The sequence below is a fragment of the Aotus nancymaae genome, unplaced genomic scaffold (assembly GCF_030222135.1).
Source record: "Aotus nancymaae isolate 86718 unplaced genomic scaffold, 86718_ANA_hifiasm-v0.15.2.pri h1tg000058l, whole genome shotgun sequence".
Lineage (NCBI taxonomy): Eukaryota > Metazoa > Chordata > Mammalia > Primates > Aotidae > Aotus > Aotus nancymaae.
Genome location: NW_026988472.1, coordinates 20680696 through 20700369, shown reverse-complemented (window position 1 = coordinate 20700369; position 19674 = coordinate 20680696). Strand labels below are relative to the sequence as shown.

The 19674-nt window shown below is 38.6% G+C and overlaps 1 protein-coding gene across 1 annotated transcript in view; it reads left to right on the top strand.

Moving 5' to 3' along the window:
• The window catches only part of TSPAN7 (tetraspanin 7), a 128786-nt gene extending 114480 nt beyond the window's left edge, over positions 1-14306 (top strand). The window contains exons 5-8 of the mRNA XM_012448120.2: positions 1051-1206; positions 6591-6674; positions 12983-13058; positions 13326-14306. Coding sequence (XP_012303543.1) covers positions 1051-1206; positions 6591-6674; positions 12983-13051 — 309 coding nt within the window. The 3' untranslated portion in view covers positions 13052-13058; positions 13326-14306. The remainder of the gene's footprint in view (positions 1-1050; positions 1207-6590; positions 6675-12982; positions 13059-13325) is intronic.
• The last annotated feature ends 5368 nt before the right edge of the window (positions 14307-19674 follow it).

Sequence of the window (19674 nt, the reverse complement as noted above, 5' to 3'; positions counted from 1 at the left end):
GAATAATCAGATTTACCAATTAATTATATTTTTGCCCCATTTGCTTTAACATTCTCTATATTGGGGTTGGCAAACCTCTTCCGTAAAGGGTCAAATAGTAAAGGCCGGGCATGGTGGCTCACACCTGTAATCCTAGCACTTTTGGAGGCCAAGGTGGGTGGATTGCCTGAGCTCAGGAGATCGAGACCACCCTGGGCAACATGATGGAACTCCGTCTCTACTAAAATACACACACACACACACACACACACACACACACATTTGCCAGGTGTGGCAGTGTGCCCCTGTAATCCCAGCTACTCGGGAGGCTGAGACAGGAGAATCACTTGAATCCAGGAGGCGGAGGTTGCAGTGAGCCAAGATCTCACCACTGTACTCCAGCCTGGATGACAGAGCAAGACTCTGTCTCAAAAAAAAAAAAGGAATAAATAGTAAATATTTAGACTTTGAGGGCCATACACTGTCACAGCTACTCATCTCTGCCACTGTGGCACAAAAGCAGCCACAGATAGTATGTGAACACATAGTTGTGGCTGTGTCCCAGTAAAACTTTATTTACAAAAACAGGCAGTTCCTGGGCTATAGTTTACCAACATCAGCTCTCCCTTTCTGTATGTGCATTTAATAAAAAAAATTAAAAAAAGAAGAAGAAGAACTATTTACTTATTAGTAGAGATCACAGTGGAGAGTTTTTTGAAACTGTATTTGCCTCAATTGACCAATCACCCAACAGTCCTAATTTAGTGGATGAATACATCTATATCAATAGGTGATTGTGAGTTGGACACAGAAGCACTGCTTTGCTTTGTGGAGGTGATAAGAAAGCCAATGCAGTATATAATCTCGGACTTCCTTTTTGGAGATCAAACAAGCATCAAAATGAGTATAATAGTTATTGGAGCTTCCATTCATCTTGACTCACCAAAGCTGCACATGTTGTCTTAGGCTTTAGTGCGTGTTTCTCTTGTAAAAGTTACAAGGCAGTGATTGAGGAGACCACGTTGTCTTTGATCTGCTACTTTTAAATTCTTTTCTTTTCCCTGTTAATAGCTGAGCTGCTGTGGTGTGCAGAACTACACCAACTGGAGCACCAGCCCCTACTTCCTGGAGCATGGCATCCCCCCCAGCTGCTGCATGAATGAAACCGATTGTAATCCCCAGGATCTACACAATCTGACTGTGGCCGCCACCAAAGTTAACCAGAAGGTATCTGCTTTCTCCCAGCCCTGACTGGACCACTGGTGAATGTTTGGGAGGGCTTTTTCGTTTCCGTTGAAATTTTGGCAAATAGATTTGAAATGGGAGTTAAGGAAAAGAGAATCTTACTTTGTGGTTCCTTGATTGCCTGGGAGAGGCACTTGAGGCTGCTCAATTCTAAAAGAGAAAGCTGTGAGTGACTCAGATCAGCCTTGTCTTTCTCTCCCACAGCAAGGATCTACCAGGGATAGTTCGGAAGGTTTAGCAAGTGGTTTCTGTTAACCCTGATGCTTATGTCAGACAGCGAATGTTGGCTTTCTTCTTTTGGGTGTCCGTCTTCTGCTTAATATGCCATCTAAACATGAAATTGTTTGCAGCTGGGTGTCATACTTTGGCAGCAAGAGGGCAGTAGAGTTGACGGCATCTACTTCTGCTAGGAGGGTGGCCTTTATTTTACGGAGTTCACTGCCATAGGAAAATAAATCAGCAATTCGGATTCAACTCACTGTCAACCTCCTGACTCCCAAAGAAATCAGAGAAAAGAAAAAAGAGGACTAAATGAAATTTAAAAGTTAGTACATAGTGGAAATGAGAGAAATGAAGTGTTAATAGTCATAGAAGAGGAAAATCAATTCTGTATTCCACTTTACAGAGAATAAAATGAAGACATGATGTAACTGCATGTGAAGACTATCTACATTCTTAAATGTTCAGAGAAATACCATATATAAAATATATTTTGGTAAACAAAAGGGAGGAAAAAACCTACTGTTATGTTTACTTTCTGTTATTCAGTCATGGGGTAAATCTTTTCTTGCTAAGATAAAATTCTGTTCTTATGATGCCTTCAAAACTCTGTAATCTGTACCAACTACTGAATAATTCAGAAAGAAAAGATAGTAAGATTCAGTACTGACAGCTTCTTGTCTAAGTTAAAAGGACATCTGTTTTCTATTGGAATTTTCTTATGGACCCAAACATTGAGGCTTCCTTCATCTCTTACTGGTTAATAAGGTAACTTCTGGCTTCTTCATGGACATCCCCACTGAGCACCCATATGTGTCATTATGCTTCCGTTTTATGAAGTGCTAAGCATACTTGGCATGTGGTAGACACTCCAATTTACGGAAGGCCAGAAGTGCTCTATGGCAGTGAGATAGTTGATATAACAGAGCCTAAGAAGGTCGTTCATGAAAGCAGTACCCAAGTCTTTTTTTTCCCCACTCAGACTTCCTCTTCTTTTGTGAAAATTGAGAATCCAGAAGTCAGGAGCACAGGGTCTGGTGTCAGGCTCCAGTAGAAATTCTGACTCAGCCACTTGTTGGTTATATGATCTCGGTCAAGTTACTTAACTTTTCTCAGTCTTGCTTTTCTCATCTGTAAAATGAGAGTAATAATAGTAAATGCTCCTTGGGCTTGATTTGAAGATTTAATGAGATAAAGTATCAAAAGCACAGTGCCTGGCACAGGTTATGGCACAGATGTGATACGTGTTAACTGTAATATAAATGATGGTGGTGAAATCTGTCTTCTACATCACATGGAGTCTTTTATTGAAATGATGCAGGATTTTCTTATAGGGAGGATCTTTTGTTAGTATCTAAAAACAAGTTTGGAGACATATCCTATAGTGCATCTATAATCCTTACAGTTATTTCCAGAAAGAGAGATAGGGTAGTATTTTTTCATTTCATCGATAAACTTACACATTGACCTCACTTTCCACCTCTCTACTACAATCCAACTTTATATTTTCCTGGCCACCTCAAATACTTAGAAGATCTGCTTAACTTCTCTCTTACTTACCTTATAGCCTCCAACCTGTCTCCCTCAGAGGAAAAAAGTGAATGAAAACTAAAATTTGTCTACCAAGTTGCATTAGACATTCTTATTTAATGCCCACCCAAAGTTATGAGACAAATAACTTCTCCTTGCTAAATCTCAGACACCTAATCTATAAAAGGTGAGAGATGGGAATGGGGTAATAGTAGATGCTAATAAATGTTACCCCTCCTCCCAGTGATTCCTTCCCCTAGGAGGCTTAACTACTGGCACATTCTACTTATATGGAATCCTGTGATTTAGAATAAATGGCTCATCCCTGTAGATCCTTTGGTGTCTTGAACCCTGTACTCTGATAGCACAGAAAGATGATACTTGGTTCTTACCAGCAAGCCTGAGAGACCTGTCTTGTACAGATAACTGAGAGAGAATAGGAAGAAAGTATGAACAGTTAAATAGGATATTTATTGTTTGGATTTGGGGACAGGTTTTATTTTGGTTTTGCTAGCAGGATGATGAAATGTCTGCAGGCTCAGTTGGCTAATAGCATTGGCTGAAATCCTACTTCATAGGAGTTGTTTGACAGTTTGTAAAAGAAAGAGGAATAGAGTTATTCTGCTTGGCAGCTACAGAGATACCTTTTCCCATAACCTGTCTGGGACTAGCCTTCTACTCCTAGTAGTTAAAGTCTGCCACTTGCAGATGTTTTCCATCGGTAACTGTTGATTTAGACCTGCTGAGAGGGCGAGCAAATGAACTGTTCTGATTATTTCCTAGGATACTTAGCAGGTCTGTGTAGATTTATCTCACACCTGACAACTAGACTTTCATATTAGGAAGTTATGAGAGATTGTTGTGAGTAGATAAGATCATAGTTTAGGGAAGAATTTAAGGTTGAATGCAAATATGGCCAGTGGTTGTAGTATTAAAGCAGCTCCTACAGTAGGCAGATCTGTGCTGAGACCTGGAAAATGAACTTTGGGGTCCATGCAGTAAATAACAGAAAAATCCAGAGATGGAAAACATTTATTTTGACACTGGTCTCTTATTGTTTAAAAAAAAAAAAAAAAAGAAGTCACTTTTATCTTCTCATTTTAAGTAACCCTATTACTGATATGATTCATTAACTTGCTTTCTTATTTGGAGTAAAAAATAATGAGAAAACATTTCTTATAGAAGAGTGCTTCTCACCCTTTAATGGGCATGTGAAGCATCTGGATATCTGGTTAAAATTCATTAAAAAGATGTCAAAAGAATAACCCATGGATTTGGCAGATTCTGATTCAGTAGGTCTGGGGTGAGAACTCCAATTCTGCACTTCTAACAAGCTCCTAGGTGGTGAAACACTGCTTTCAAGAACCATACATTGAGGATCAAGGTGTAGAAAGAACTATTTTGGCACGGCTGTACTAATGCCAGGCAGTCATTTCCTTTTTTTGGTTTCTCCTACTGGTTGGAGTGGCCTTACCAAAAATAATGTGACCAACTCTAAAATCTTCTAGAGTGGAGTAGAAATCATACTTTAGAAAATATATTCAGCTTAAGTGTAGAACTGAAGTGTGCAGAAAAAAAAACAAATCTATGCCAAACTATTTTCCAGACTAAGAAAATAGCTCATTTTGCTTCTCTGGGTTGTATTATCAGGCTTGTCTTTCCATATTTTGAGCTAACCTAACACTGGTGCTGATCTGGACCTCATTTCTTAGCCCCATCGTCACTGCAGGGAGAAGATATAGTAATGATGGCCAGCCTGGCAAACTGCTGTCTTAGCTGCTACATTTTGGGAAAGTGTTAGAAAATCCACATCTCTCCCCATTTTGTCTTATTCCTAACCCAAACTCTTCTCCCTTCTACTACCTTTTGAAAAACAGTGTGAGGCTGGGCATGGTGGCTCATGCTTGTAATCTCAGCACTTTGGGAAGCCGAGGTGGGCGGATCACCTGAAGTCAGGAGTTCGAGACCAATCTGGCCAATGTAGTGAAACTCCGTCTGTACTAAAATACAAAAATTAGCCAGGCGTGGTGGCACACACCTGTAATCGCAGCTATTCAGGAGGCTGAGGCAGGATAATCACTTGAACCCTGGAGGCGGAGGTTGCAGTGAGCCGAGGTCACGCCACTGTACTCCAGCCTGGGTGACAGAGCAAGACTTTGTCTCAGTTAAAAAAAAGAAAAAAGGAAAAAAGAAAGAAAAAAATAGTGTGATATATAGTGTCACTAGTAAAAGTGAAATCAGCAAGCTTCTACTATGGGGAATCAAATTTCAAAACTCCCCATGAATGATAATGTATTTCCTTTCCCACTCCCACCCTGGCCTTCAAATTTGCTTCAGATAACTAAGGAGTATAGTTTGTCAATTTCATTGAAAACATGTGTCACACAAAGGGAACAGTATACACTGGGTCCTATAGGAGGGTAGAGAGTGGGAGGAGGGGGAAGATAAGGAAAAATAACTAATGGGTACTAGGCTTAATACTTGGGTGACAAAATAATCTGTACAACAAACCCCCACGACACAAGTTTACCTATATAACAAACTTGCACATGTAGCCCTGAACTTAAATAACAAAAGACAACATGTCTCAAAGCACTACTTCTAAGTTAATGCACCTTTTTTTTCTGCAAGCAGACTACGAATATATATAGTTATCACTTAATAGAAGACACAGCATGGGCATAATTTTTTACAAGCTATAAGAAATGTTAAATTGTTAAATTTGAACTTTAAAAGGGGAAACATGGTTGGGTTTTTGTTGTTGTTGTTCTTCAAATGTTATTAAAACTTAGTGTGCCATTCTTGATAAGCAAGAACCAGCCTTAACCTGTTTTTTATATTAATGTCTTTATTTTTTACATACCTTATACACTTAAGTTGAAGCCCTTTTCCAGAAAACTGGAAAAAGACCATGTCTTCCTCGCTGAATAAAGACTCTAGGCTGATTTTGCCAGTTTAAATAAATATACTTACAAATACTCTCTCTCTTTCTGGAAAAGATGACCCTAGAACATAAGTTTTCCCTATTTAAAAAATTCTAATGGTCTCATTAGGAAGAACCCTAAAACTCCATAAAGTTGGCAGATATCCAAACACTTCCCTCTAGCTAGATGATTTGTTTGTTTATTCAAGTGTTGTCATTCATCGTCAAAATGCTAGTAACTATGTTTATGATGCTGAGATTTCCTGTTCAAGGATGCAGAATATCTTTTCATCTTTTGAAGTCTACTTCTTTATCTCTATCGTGTTTGCTTCATAGATCTTACAGATTTCTTGCTAAATTTAGTCCTACTATGGAAACGATGAAATCGTGTCTGGGATTGGCTTTAAATGGGATGGGAGTCGGGGAGGTTCAAATGAAATAAAATTGACCAAATATTAATTCGTGATGTTAGGGGAAGGGTCATGTGTCTCTACACTTTTGTGTATGTTTAAAATTTTTTCTTATTTTTTTAAGTTTGAAAAGAATGCTAATAAATCCCTAGAGTGAGTTGCAATTATATTTGCTGAATTAAGGTTGAAATGTGTGTTGGGAGTGTTTTCAGTACACATAGCTTGAGTAAAAAGCTTAGCCTGAGTAAAAACATGTCTCCAAGACAGTGTTTTTCTTTTTTCAGGGTTGTTACGATCTGGTAACTAGTTTCATGGAGACTAACATGGGAATCATCGCTGGAGTGGCATTTGGAATCGCATTCTCCCAGGTAGCCTACATAATTGTGCAGAGCCTGTCTAGCCTTTCCTCTGCCTCCCTCCCTGGCCTCCAGATTCTCATCCTGCCTTCCTGTACTTTGGGAAAAGCGGATAGATGGGGTCAAAGCGCCTTGCTCATTAGTCCTCAGGTGATCTGTTTATTGATTTTTCTTTTTCAACTCAAATGAAGTTTTGTCATCAAGGGAATATCGGTTACAGTTCAACTAATGACTAGCTCCAGATAAACAACTGGCTACTTCTGTAGGTCAAATGGAGGTTCACTGAATAACCTGCTGGCATAATTGGAGCATAAACAATGCAAAACATCAAATGGCTGATCTGGATTTGGGGGGAAGCTTTTTTCCTGATTGATCTGACCCTTTTTTGCTCTCTTAATTCCTGTATATTATGGATGAGATCTTTCCCTTTAAAGAAAGCCTAAATTTAGCAAACTTCAGCTTGTGATCATTATTTTAATCTCTAGGTTTGACTGTAAGAGGTTTGACTATTCTTATTTGGTTTCTTAAGAGGAAACCAAATTTTGTGTGTTAAATTTTATATCCCTTTATCTCTACCTACTGTCTAAAAATCAATGGGAGAAGTACTATGCCAATTAAGTAAACCACACACACTTGAGGATAGAACAAGATTAAGCTAAATCTAAAATGTAGCCCACCTCCACCAGGCAGGGCATGGTCCCACAGGCTTCTGATCTCCCAGACAAATGATATATCCTTGCTAAAATGTTGCTTTGGATAGAAGAATCGACATGTATAGTTAACGACCAAGAGCAAACTTTGTTTATGGTTTAACTCAGACTTTGTTCAGACCAACAGGTCATTTTTTAAAACAAAGCTCAATTAATGTTGTCTGAGTAATGTCTCCACAGCTCTCATTTCATTTTTTTAAATTTCTTTTTATTTAGGACCTGGTGTCTACAACAAACCACAACTCTAATTTCTGCATAGGCTAGCTCAGGCTCTAATTACTTTTCCCCACCATCTGTGTCTCTGGCCCTCTGGCTTAGCAATGCTGATGTACTTTAATTTTATTCCAGTTTGTTCCTAAAACTTTCAATTGAAATGTGAAATACACAGAAAGGTGCATAAATTATGTTTACAGCTTAATAAGTTACCATAAAATGAACATAGCTGTGTAACCCTCACTTAGATTAAGGAATAGAACTTTAGTCTGATGGTTTACTTTGTATAGGTAGACAGCCTTAGAGAGGTAAAAGAACTTTTCTTCCTAAGCAGTTACAATACCTGTGTGACATTTTATCTCACAAGAGCATGTGGGCTCAGCCAACACAAGTGTGTTTCTTGTTGCAATTTCAAAATTATCTTTTACCGTGCTTCATTATTTTTTGTTTTTGTTTTACAGCTCATGAAGTGAATTAAATTCTCAACACTCCTACACACAGACAAACCAGAGTGGGGTCACAAACAGTGCAAATTAACTCAGTCTCCAGAGACATTTGAAAAGCAATTGCTACTCTAAAATTTTTTCTAGTGGCTATAATATTTCAATAATAATACTCAGTAACATCAGTCTAATGACTGAGGGACATTTTAGAGGATCCCCAAACCCTGGTGACTGATGCAAATGTGCAGGATGCACTTGACAACCTTGAACATCCTGTTTACTTAACACATACATGTGTAGCATCACATTGTTAACATCAAAAGGGTAGTCTTGTGTTTGGCATTGAGGAAGCCTGTCCCATTGGAGGAAAAAAATAAAGGGACATTATGCTGATATTGTACATGACGAGAAGAGAGCCTCAAAGAATCTGGAATCTCATGAATGAAACACCTTACCATCCAAAAATATTCCCATGTGGCCATAAGTGTATGTGTGGTATCAGGAGGATCCTATTTTCACTAATGAGATAAATCAAATGAATCCTTCTCCAAGTAATGAATCTGATTAACACCTCTCTTCCACTCTTCTCTCACACATTCCAATGAAGAAATTTATGATTAGACAAATAGTTATCTGGCCTGATAAACATTAATCGCTCTGTGCTACCTTAAAGAAATCTGTGATTCGTGAATTGTTGAATATGCCCTGTGACCCTCTAGGGCAGTAAGAGGGGCTTTGGCCTTAAGGAACCTCAACTCTGAAACTCTCTGCAGTGAGTTTAGGTCTCATCAAGGTACCACATAGTTGTTGGGGTAATAAAACACAAAGCCCAGTGGCATCACACCACAGTGCCAGTACTGTTCACCCATGTGGCCAGGCAGGACCAGCAGGGCGGAGACTTGAGACCTGCTCCCAGGTTCAGGCAAGGAGAGGGATGGCTATGGCTGGCATTTACCAGCCAGATGCACCAAGAACTGCAGCTATTTATGGTGCCATCAAACTCAGGGTTCCTGAAAGCTGAAGTTGGCTTCCAGACGTCCATAAATCCAGGGCATCCCTGGGACAATGGTGGCCGTTTACCAGATGCCTGTTCACAAAGAACCAGCCCTATTGATCCTGGTCAGTGACCTGGAACCAGACCTTTAGCTACATGTGTTCAGAAATTTTAGAGCCAATGTCATAGTAAAATTTAGCAAATGTTGGCTGATATTGATGAACCAATTGTGTTGCCCTATTCCTTAGCCTTCCTATAATAAAGAAGGCTCTACTAAGTAGAGGCCACAGAGAGGACAAAGTGGGTAGGAAAGAACAGAGCTCTCTCTCTCTCTCTCTCTCTCCCTCTCCCCCCCCATCCCCCCCGCCTTTCGTTCGCTTGCCCTCGACCTTTTTCTTGCCTTTTGCTTTGCTTGCTCTTGTGACCTCCATGCTATCATCTGTTGGAATAAACTGGTCATGCACATCTATTGTCTCAGAGATTAAAGGTGGTATAAAGTATTAGGAAAACTAAGCTGGGTCTAGCCTTTTAATAGACTGTGCAGGAACTTTGCCCCTGTTAGCTAACTTAGCTAATTGAAAGCTCTTGAGTGCTGTTTTTGGACAGCAGCAGGGTTGTGTCAAGCATTGAACACTTCTCTCTATAAACTTCCATTGCCTTTGTCCTCTCAAGCTAAACCTCATTTGTCTGGACTTGACGGGCAGGGCCTGCTGCCTATAAATTTATAGCAGGAGGTTGAGTGTGTTTAGTCGGGTACCTCTTCACTGCATCTTTGGCAACTGCTCTTTCACTCGAGGGCTTGGGGAGAGAGAGAGAGAGAGAGACAGAGAATGCACGCATATAACCCCTGTCCTATCCCCACCCCCAATATGGCCTGGAAGCCAAAAGCCATGGGATGCCTGGGCATGGACATGTTTATTGTTCAATTTGTGACATTGTGTATATGTATATAGGCATGTGTGTGTGTGGTGAGGTAATAGGGTGTCCTCTGGACCTCTGTATTTAGTACTTCTGTGTCTAAGGTAAATAGACCCAGGGCTTTGCTAGACTTAGAACCTGTTGGGCTGGATTAATTCCCCATATCATGTAATATTATAGTCCTGAGTAAAGAAAGTAGAGCTGTTTTCCAAAAGGGGCGGGTTGAGTGACTTGCTTGAAGTTGGGCAGCTACTATAGATCCAGGATTATAATTCTGACCTCTTTACTTGCCCTGCTGTATTAACTTTTAAGGCCAGAGATCATCCTTGTTCCTGCCTCTGATAGCACCTGAAGGGAATTCATTTTGTGCTTTTATAACAAAAAGACTTAAGTCTGTGAAATTCAAAGGGAAAAGGTACTCGTAAGAAAATACAGATCCTATTCCTACCCATACATTTTCTGATCCTCACCCTCCGGTCTGGCCTCCTTCAGGGTCCAAATGCTGCTAGGATGATTCATTATGTGCCAGTCATTCTTTTCTTTTTGAGGGCTCTTGAAAAGACCTGTTTACCTTTTCTATGTAGAGGGCAGGACACGACTGGGGCTATTCTTAGATAGGAGAAGAGGGTACAACCCAAGCTCTGAGAATTACCTGTGTAGCTTGGGGCATATTCTTTAACCTCTCACAACCCTCAATTTTCTTATCTGGAAAACTGAGATTGTAATATTGTACAGTTTAAGGTACAGATTCAATACAGGCCAGGTGCAGTGGCTCATGCCTGTAATCCCAGCACTTTGGGAGGCTCAGACAGGCAGATCATTTGAGCCCAGGATCATTTGAGCCCATATCCCAGCTGTACCCACAATGTAGACATCTCAGACCTGGTCAACATGGCAAAACCCCATCTCTACTAAAAATACAAAAATTAGCTGAGTGTGGTGGTACATGCCTGTAATCCCAGCTACTCAGGAGGCTGAGGTAGGAGAATTGCTTCAACCTGGGAGGCAGAGGTTGCAGTGAGCCAAGATTGCACCACTGCACTCCAGCCTGGATATTCAATACAGTCAGCCCTCCATATCTGCAGTCTTCAGGTTCTGTATCCATGGATTCAACCAGCTATGGATTGAAAATAACAATATGACAAAAAATAATACAAATAAAAGCAATATAGTATAGCAACTATTTATATAGCATTTACATTGTATTAGGTATTATGAGTAATCTTGAGATGATTTAAAGTATAAAGGAGGATGTGCATAGGTTATATGCAAATATTATACCATTTTGTATCAGAGACTTGAGCATCCTAGGATTTTACTATCCTCATGAGGTCCTGGAACCAATCTCCAGCAGATAGTAAGGGATGACTGCAATTTGTTCTACCCAAATGTGTTATGTACCTCTGACACTTATTTGATTTTTGACATTATCAAGTGTGTTCTGGTGTTGATCCTGGAAAATGGAAGTTCTAACAAAAAGACACAAGCTATGAGGTTCAAGGTTGTTACACTCATATTTTAGTTTCTCCTTTGGCAGAATATTCTGGAGGTTACAGGCATGGTATCTTCAGCCACTTGGCAGTAAGTGCATGAGACTTTGTATTTTATGGCACCAAATGATGTTGGCCAGAGCCTTGGCAGAAGATAGGACGAGTCCAATAAGATGATGATGTTTCCTTACCTGAAAGAGGTTATAGTTTGCATATTTCACAGCACAGTTTTAATTTGAAAAAGGAAGATAAGAGATGAGAACTGGAACCTGCATGGGTAGGTTAAGAGCCAGGCAAATGGAGTTCACATGTTGCCCTGACCAACAGTGGGACCTGAAGTGGCAGCAGGTATTTCACCTGAAAGATAAGGGTGACTAGGTGGATTGGATGAGCAGTTCCCTGCCCTGGAAGGGTTGTTAAAACACCAGTTGCTGGGCCCCACCCCCCAGAGTATCTAATTCAGCAGGTCTGGGGTGAGATCTGAGAATGTGCATTTCTAAAAAGGTCCTAGGTGATTGTGATGCTCTTGGTCCTGGGGTCACACTTTTAGTGACACAGGTTTTTCCCACCCCGATCCAGCAAAACATGCCCTGTTGTCTAAGGAGAAGGGACTACATTGGCCAAGAGAAAGCAGCCTCTGAACTCAAGTGCACAATTGGGCTCCTCTCCAAAGAATGCTGATCCTCCAGATTCATGAGTGGGAATTTTCTAATGAACAGAACAAGATGTGCTTAAGGGTGTCTTGAGAGTATCACAGCCATCTTTATTAGATTCACTTGTGCCATAGTTTAGATCAAGGCACAAAGACAAGTGGAGGGCTAGAATCTTCTGAGGAGGTGGAGGTACTATGTCATTGGTTGTCCTGAGGCCCCTAGAAAACTAGGAGGTGGGCCCTGGGTATAGATGAGCCCACTTAGGCCTAAGATGTCTACATGGTTGAGAGACAGAATATAAAGCCCCACTTCCCCCTATCCCCTCCTACCTTTTCACAAGCCATGGCTTTCTTACCTCACTGGTGAATGTACCTGGTCAAGAATAGTGTCTCTATTCTTGCCTTAAGGAAAGAACTATTATTTTGTCAGCCGGCATATTATAGTATGCTGAGAAATCTTCCAAATGCATGTGCTATAGCTTTGAATTAAATTTTAGCCTTTTAGTTACTATATCACTAAATCTGTGTTTCTTATTTTTTTATTACTCTCATAACATTAATAAATTTTAATAGCCTTAAGTGTTGAAAGTTGTTCTTCAATGGCCAGAATGAGCTACAGCTGGAACATGATTGCCAGTTTGAGAACCTCCAGTTGACCCTGCAGTTAGACTCTCAACAGCTGAGATCCCATGGTTGAAATCAGCTTTTATCTTTTGCTCTCGGGCCCTTTCCCTATTTACATACAGAAACTTCTTTAAAAAATTATGTCTAGTGATACACATATATCAAAAATCACATTATATCCCATAAACATATAAGATTATTATCGATTAAAAATTAAAAGAAAGATGTGGTTCAGTGACTTGAGAGTCTCATTTTTGTTTTTCTCCCTGGCAACAGTTGATTGGCATGCTGCTGGCCTGCTGTCTGTCCCGGTTCATCACGGCCAATCAGTATGAGATGGTGTAAGGAGAAGGTAGGTGGCAGTGGGGAGTGTTTAATTTTGGGACACAAAATTGGGACACATACTACCCTTCAAATGTGCAGGAGTACTGCCTGGTCATTGAGCACCTGATCCTGGCGGCACTCGTCCATGTGCAGAAATCTCATTTCCGTGGGTGTGGGAAGGAGGTATAATTGGTTCTTTTGTGGAAAATGTGGAAATGCTTTTTTCAGCTTGTTACCTTTCTTTTCAAGTCCTTATTATTGGTGAATCACTGACATGTTTTAATTTCTCTCTTAGTCTTTCAAGAACGACGGAATAAGAGACCTGTTTAAAAAAGGAACTACATCAATCTTTGAAAGACTTCCAAAGAATGTTAGAGCACAGTACATAATACACCTGCCCTGCTCCTCCTATCCCTTAGCCCCCCACGTGCAACTGACACTCCTACCCAGTCTCTGCTCCACCTTTCAGCCCATGTCACGTGTAGTGTCCATTTTGTGAAGCCCTGTTGTGCCACAGAGTGTAGCCAGGTCCCCCTGCAGCTAGTCCTAGTGAACCTCACCCTGAGGCCCTGCATGGGCCAGCCCCTCCATCTGTACTTGGTCCAACTGCAACTCATCATCGGTGACTGGTTATCACACCATCGCTGGCCCCTTTGGGCCCTGCATGTAGTGTGGGAGGCTCCTGTTAGCTCCTCACTGTGGCAAATGCCACACACCTTTAAGTAGATAAGCAGACGATAGTTATCCGTTCTTTTGACTTAATCTCATGTGGTTTGATTTTCCCTCTACTAAGGCTTTCCTACCTTCTTCAGGCTGCCTAAGACATGTAAAGAAACACATCGGTAATTGTCCGTGAGGAGAAAAAAAGCATGTGTCGTGCATGAAGGAAACTGAGCTTTAGGTGGTCTCCTTGCTTGTTACATACCTGGGTATGTGTAGGCAGTTTAGTGCATCTTTGCCTCTCAGTTGAAACCTGTATAATCCTGTTACAAAGCTGTGTTGTTGCTTCTTGTGAAGGCCATGATATTTTGTTTTTCCCCAATTAATTGCTATTGTGTTATTTTACTACTTCTCTCTGTACTTTTTTCTTGCATTGACATTATAGACATTGAGGACCTCATCAGATCAATTTAAAAATGAGTGTGAAGGGGGAACAAGTCAAAATATTTTTAAAAGACCTTCAAAAATAATGCCTCTGTCTAGCATGCCAACAAGAATGCATTGATATTGTGAACATTTGTGATATATGTGTTAATAAATAGAGCAATTACAAACAGCTGTGTTCTGGTTCTGTTTTTTGGTTCTTATGAAAGTTTTTAAACATATTTCTATTCCGTCTTGCTCTTCAGGACATTGCAAGCAGGTGGACCTCACACACACTGACACACCTCTCCATGTGTGCTCCTAACCCACCAAAATAGCATCAGGCAGAAGAGAAGCTAAAGGGTTAGATTTTTAAAATTATTGTATGGACACTTCAGAAACTTTAACCATTTATCGTGAACAGAATACATTGTTGTCTGCAGAAATAGAGCCTTCATATCATTTCAGGCCTCTGAAATCCTTGAGCCTGAAATTCATGAAATAAATACAAAGATTTCAGCTGAGTTTTTAAAATCTGGATTTCATTTTTTAAAAAAGGAAATGAGCCTCTATTCTTTCCATCATCATTTCTAATGAGCATATATTCTTCCCTTTCCTTTTTGTTTTCTGGGTTGGATTGAATAAACGCAATCTAGAGAAGAGATTACATCCTACGATTTAGCCATCGCAGTGCCCCAGTTTGTACTGAAGTATGGAATGCTTACACTTGATTTACAGAGCATTTTACCAATAGGTGCAGTATAGTATTTGCAATCAATTTTTTCCCTTCTTGATGAGTCATCCAAAAAACAAAAACCTAGTAAAAGCATAAATTGATCCGTTACCAAATGAGTAGATCTAAAAGGCTCCCTCTTCTCTATTGTACAACCTGTAATTATAATGGAGATGGCTTTCTAACTATACGCATTTGTTAGCCTGAACCTTGCATAGAGTGAACCTTCCTACAACACTGACAAAGGACACTGCTTAAACCTTCAGTTGTACCCTCTTCAAAAGGTCAGCAATTTAGTGAATAAACGAGAGCTCTTCTATGGAAACATATGTACCTCAAAATTTTTTGACAGTTCAGTTTCTAATTTCTATTTCATTATATATTGAAATGAAGCTTTTCTTTAAAATCCTAAATAGAGCTCAACCCGTGGTTCATCTTTTTGCAAACTATGTGTTTATTGGTATACTTTGGTAAGAAATCTATATGCTTTCTAAATTAAATTCAGATCTCAAATAACATACTTTTAATGTGAAACATTTGGACCAAGGTTGATTTTACTTTAAAACTATCAAGTGTTCATGTTTCAACTCTGAATGACTTGTTTGTAATGTCTTTTCCTCCTTCAAAGGAAACTTAAAAGACAGAAATTGAAATACTTTTTTGTTTTCTTTTCATTATCCTCCACCTCCCTTTGTTGAGGTATAATGATTACTTACAGTAAAGAACACAGAATGTTAAGTGTGCACCTTCAACTTGCACATATGTACAAACCAGTATAAACAACTGCCCAGATTATATACAGAATATTTCAGTACCCCTGAAAGTTCCCCTGTGTCCCTTTTCAGTCAGTAGCCACAGCCCTCTCACATCCCCTCAACCCTGCCCAGGAGTACCACTAATCTGAATTATATTCCCATATTTTAGTTATGTCTCTTATTCAACTTCATATAAATAGAATCACAGAGTGTGGACTGCTTCATGTACCTTCTTTCATTCAACATTGTGTCTGCAAGAGTTAGTTACATGATGTATGTAAACATAGTCTTGTCTTCATTGTGGTATAGGATTACATTGTACAAATATAGCACAGTATACCCATTCTGGACATTTGGGTTTTTTTATTTTTAATTGTTTTTTAGGTTCTGGCTGCTGTGATAGAGCTGCAATGAGCATTATGGCATATGCTTTTTGGTGGACATAAACACACTTGTAGGATTGCTCAGAAGTAAGGTAAGTTTAGCATTAGAAAGTACTACCTAATATTTTCCCAAAGTGGTTATACTAATTTATTCTCCCATCAGCAATGTAAAAAACATCTAGTTGTGCCACATCCTCACCAACACTTGCTATTCTCAGTCTGTTTTATTTTAGCCATTCTACAGGTGCATAATGTTATCTAGATTTAATGTGCCTCACATTTTCATTTTTTCATTGACCATTTTGATTTCCTCTTTTTGTAAGATGTTCAAGTTTTTTGTGTATTTTAAAATCAGTTGTCTTTATTGTTTTGTAGGAATCCTTTCTATATTCTGGATACAAGTCCTTTCTTGGATGTACGTATTGCAAATCTTTTCTCCCAGCCTGAGACTTACCTTTTCAAGAATAGTGAGTTCTGGATTAACAATACATCTGGTTAGAGGTAGAAAAAATGACACAAATAATTCAAAATATTGAAAGTCCTTTCTTCCTAGCAAGAGCAATGTTTGATTTCACAGTGCTTTCACTATTTGTTGGTTGACTTTAGAAGGAGCTTTGCCTTTTATTTGTATTGTGCTTAATCTAATGTAATTAGTTTACATTTTCTACAAATATAAAGATTTGCAGCTGGGAGGAGGAAATAATTAAAACATGTCATTAAAAATGCCAGGAGCCAGGCCCAGCATCTCATGCCTGTAATCTGAGCTACTCAGAAGGCTAAGGCAGGAGGATCACTTGAGCCCAGGAGGTTGAGGCTACAGTGAGAAATGATGGTGCCACTGTACTCCAGCCTGGGTGACAGAACAAGATCCTGTCTCAAAAGAAAAAAAGTAAAATGAAATAAAATATTGGAGCATTTCCTAGCAATCAGACTCAGAAAAAAAATATTGGGGGACAGGCTTAGGAATTTAGGTTTAAAGTAAGAAAATACATAAAACAAAGGTTTTCTTGTTTGCACACATTTAATTGTCAATGTTAAAAGCCTTTGAACAAAACTTAGGTAATAGATTTTTGAGATTATAAATCATAGCCCAGCACAGAGATTGTTGAGGTTTGGCCTAAGATTTTTTTTTTTTAAACTCCCCAGTTGATTCAAATGTCCAGGCAGAGTGGGAACCTCTGTACTAGAATCTGGCTTCAGCTTACCTTTTTCACCTTGTGCTCCACGTCAATTGTATTTATTCAAGATTGTTTTATCCCATTCTTTCACTCTCATTCTCCCTGTTTGACACGCCTTCTCCTAAGGTTTCCCATCTTCAAATGCCGTCTTTTCCGTGATGTTATTTTGATAACTCCAGTCTTAGCCTACTGTACCAACTGTCTTCTGTGCCCCACATTTTAAATCAAGTATTAATATTTTCCAGAATGTTGTCCATCTTTCCTGCTTTCAAGTTTATAAAGTTGTTATAGTAATGTCTTATTTTGAAATTTTAATGACATCTAATTTTGTTCCCTTTTTCATTCCCAGCAATATTTCTTTCTTCTCTTTTTTCCATTCATGAAAATTTGTCTATTTTATGTATTTTCAAAGAACCAGCCTTTTGGTTTCATCCTTTCTATTGTTTGATTTTTATTTCATTAATATCTGTTCTTCTTTCTGTTTTCTTTGGGTTTCCTTGGATTTTCTCTTTTGTCGATTCTCAGCTCATTAATATTTTTAATCATCTTTCCTAATAATTTCATGAAAGTGTAAATTTTCATCTAAGTACCACTTTAGCTGCATTTCAGTTTTAATTTGAAATTTTTTCTGTCGTTCAGTTCTAGACATTTTGCAGTTTCCATTATAATTTATTCATTGAACCACATATTGGGAATTTTTTTTTAAGTTTCCAAATGTGGATTTTAGGACTCTCTTGTTCAAAAAACTTGGTTTGTATAATAGATTCTTTATTTGTTGAGACTTGCTTTGTGCCTGGGTATGTGGGTAGTGTTCGTTCTGTGTGTGCTTGAAAGTATGTATCTTCTCTAATTGTTGGGTGCAGGATTAGGACAAGCCTGTGAATATATTCAAATAGTAAATTTCATGAATATTAGAAAATCATCTGTCCTTATGAATATTCATCTGTTTGACCTATCAATTTTTAAGAATGATCCATTAAAATCCCCCACTATGACTGTGGAGTCTGTCAGTTTTGCTTTATATATTTTTAAGCTGTATTGTTAGGGACGTGCAAGTTCAAGATTATGTCTCATTGATGAATCGTTTCCTTTGTCATTATGGACTGGCTTTCTTTTTCCTCAATTATGATTTTTTTCTTTAACATTTCATTTTTCTGATATTGTAGTTATGATTATTTTCTTTTGATGAGTATTTGCCAAGAGTATCGTTCTATATCTCTCTGGTTTCAGTCTGTAATATTTTTTAGACATGTCTAGACATGTCTCTTTCACAACACATAACTGTATTATGTTTTCTTTTTCAGTCCAATCTGAGAAAGCTTTAACTGAAGAGCTTAGTTCAATTATGTGTTGTTATTACTGATGTTTTGGTTTTATTTCTACCATATTATTTTTTCTGTCTACTATTCATTTCCTTCCTATTTTTCTTCTTTTCTTCTTCTCTTGAATTGCAATATGTTTATATTTCTTCTTCGGAAATTATAGATTATATTTTTATTGTTTTAGAGGCTAACGTTAATCTCTTAATGAATATTTGCATTTAAAATTAATCAGAATAAGAATTCTTGAGAAAGATAGGGATCTTTCTTCAAAATAACAAAAAGACCTTAGATTGTTTTACTTCTTGTCACCACTCAATTTCTATATTTTTGTTGCCTGACATTTTATTTCTACCATCTCCCCAAATGAATATTAACTATTAGTGGCTTTACAGTTTATTTAGACTTATCTAAATGTATACCATTTCCCCTCCCCTCCACCATTGCTTCTTGCCTCTTAATCTTCAGGGTTCAGGGACCTATATGTGGTAAATAATCACAATTTGCACCAGAAAAGTATCATCAAAAGACAAAATTACAGTAATTAAGTTTAAAGATCGTCGTTGGCTTTATTTGTGATTCTAGAATTGGGCAACACTTTGTTCCATGAAACAGAATCAGTGTTTTAATGAGATGAGCAGAAGGAGTTGGCTTTATAGACAGAGAAAGTCTGAAGAAAGCAGAAGCAAAGAATGAAGAGCATAGTAGTCCTTTCAAAGCTACTTTTCCTGTAAAGCAGGACAAGGAAACAGGGCAATAGAAAAATAATAGTTAACATCAGGTTACTTCAGGACACTTTTTTTGTGTAAGAATTAAAGCAGAGGGAACTTCATTATCAAGCCTATTGAAGATTATAAACTGGCCTGCTAGGGAAATTAGCTGTTTCCCCTTGCAATGTCAGAAAACAAACTGGTTTAGGTTTGGTGACTTTAGGATGGGTGACTTCATTTGGATTTTTAGTCTGGTCTATTGGGGCCTATAATAAAAGCTTACTCCAAAACAATGGCCTCCTACAAGTCTCATTTGGCAGTGTATATTTATTTCCTAAACATATTTTTAATCCACTATTAGAGGTTTTACATGATGTGTCTAGGTCCGTTTCTTTTCAATTTGCCATGTTGCCAGGATGTATGTTATTTGCAGTATACTATATGCTGCCTTCTAGTTCTCTAATTATTTTATGTGTAAGTAAT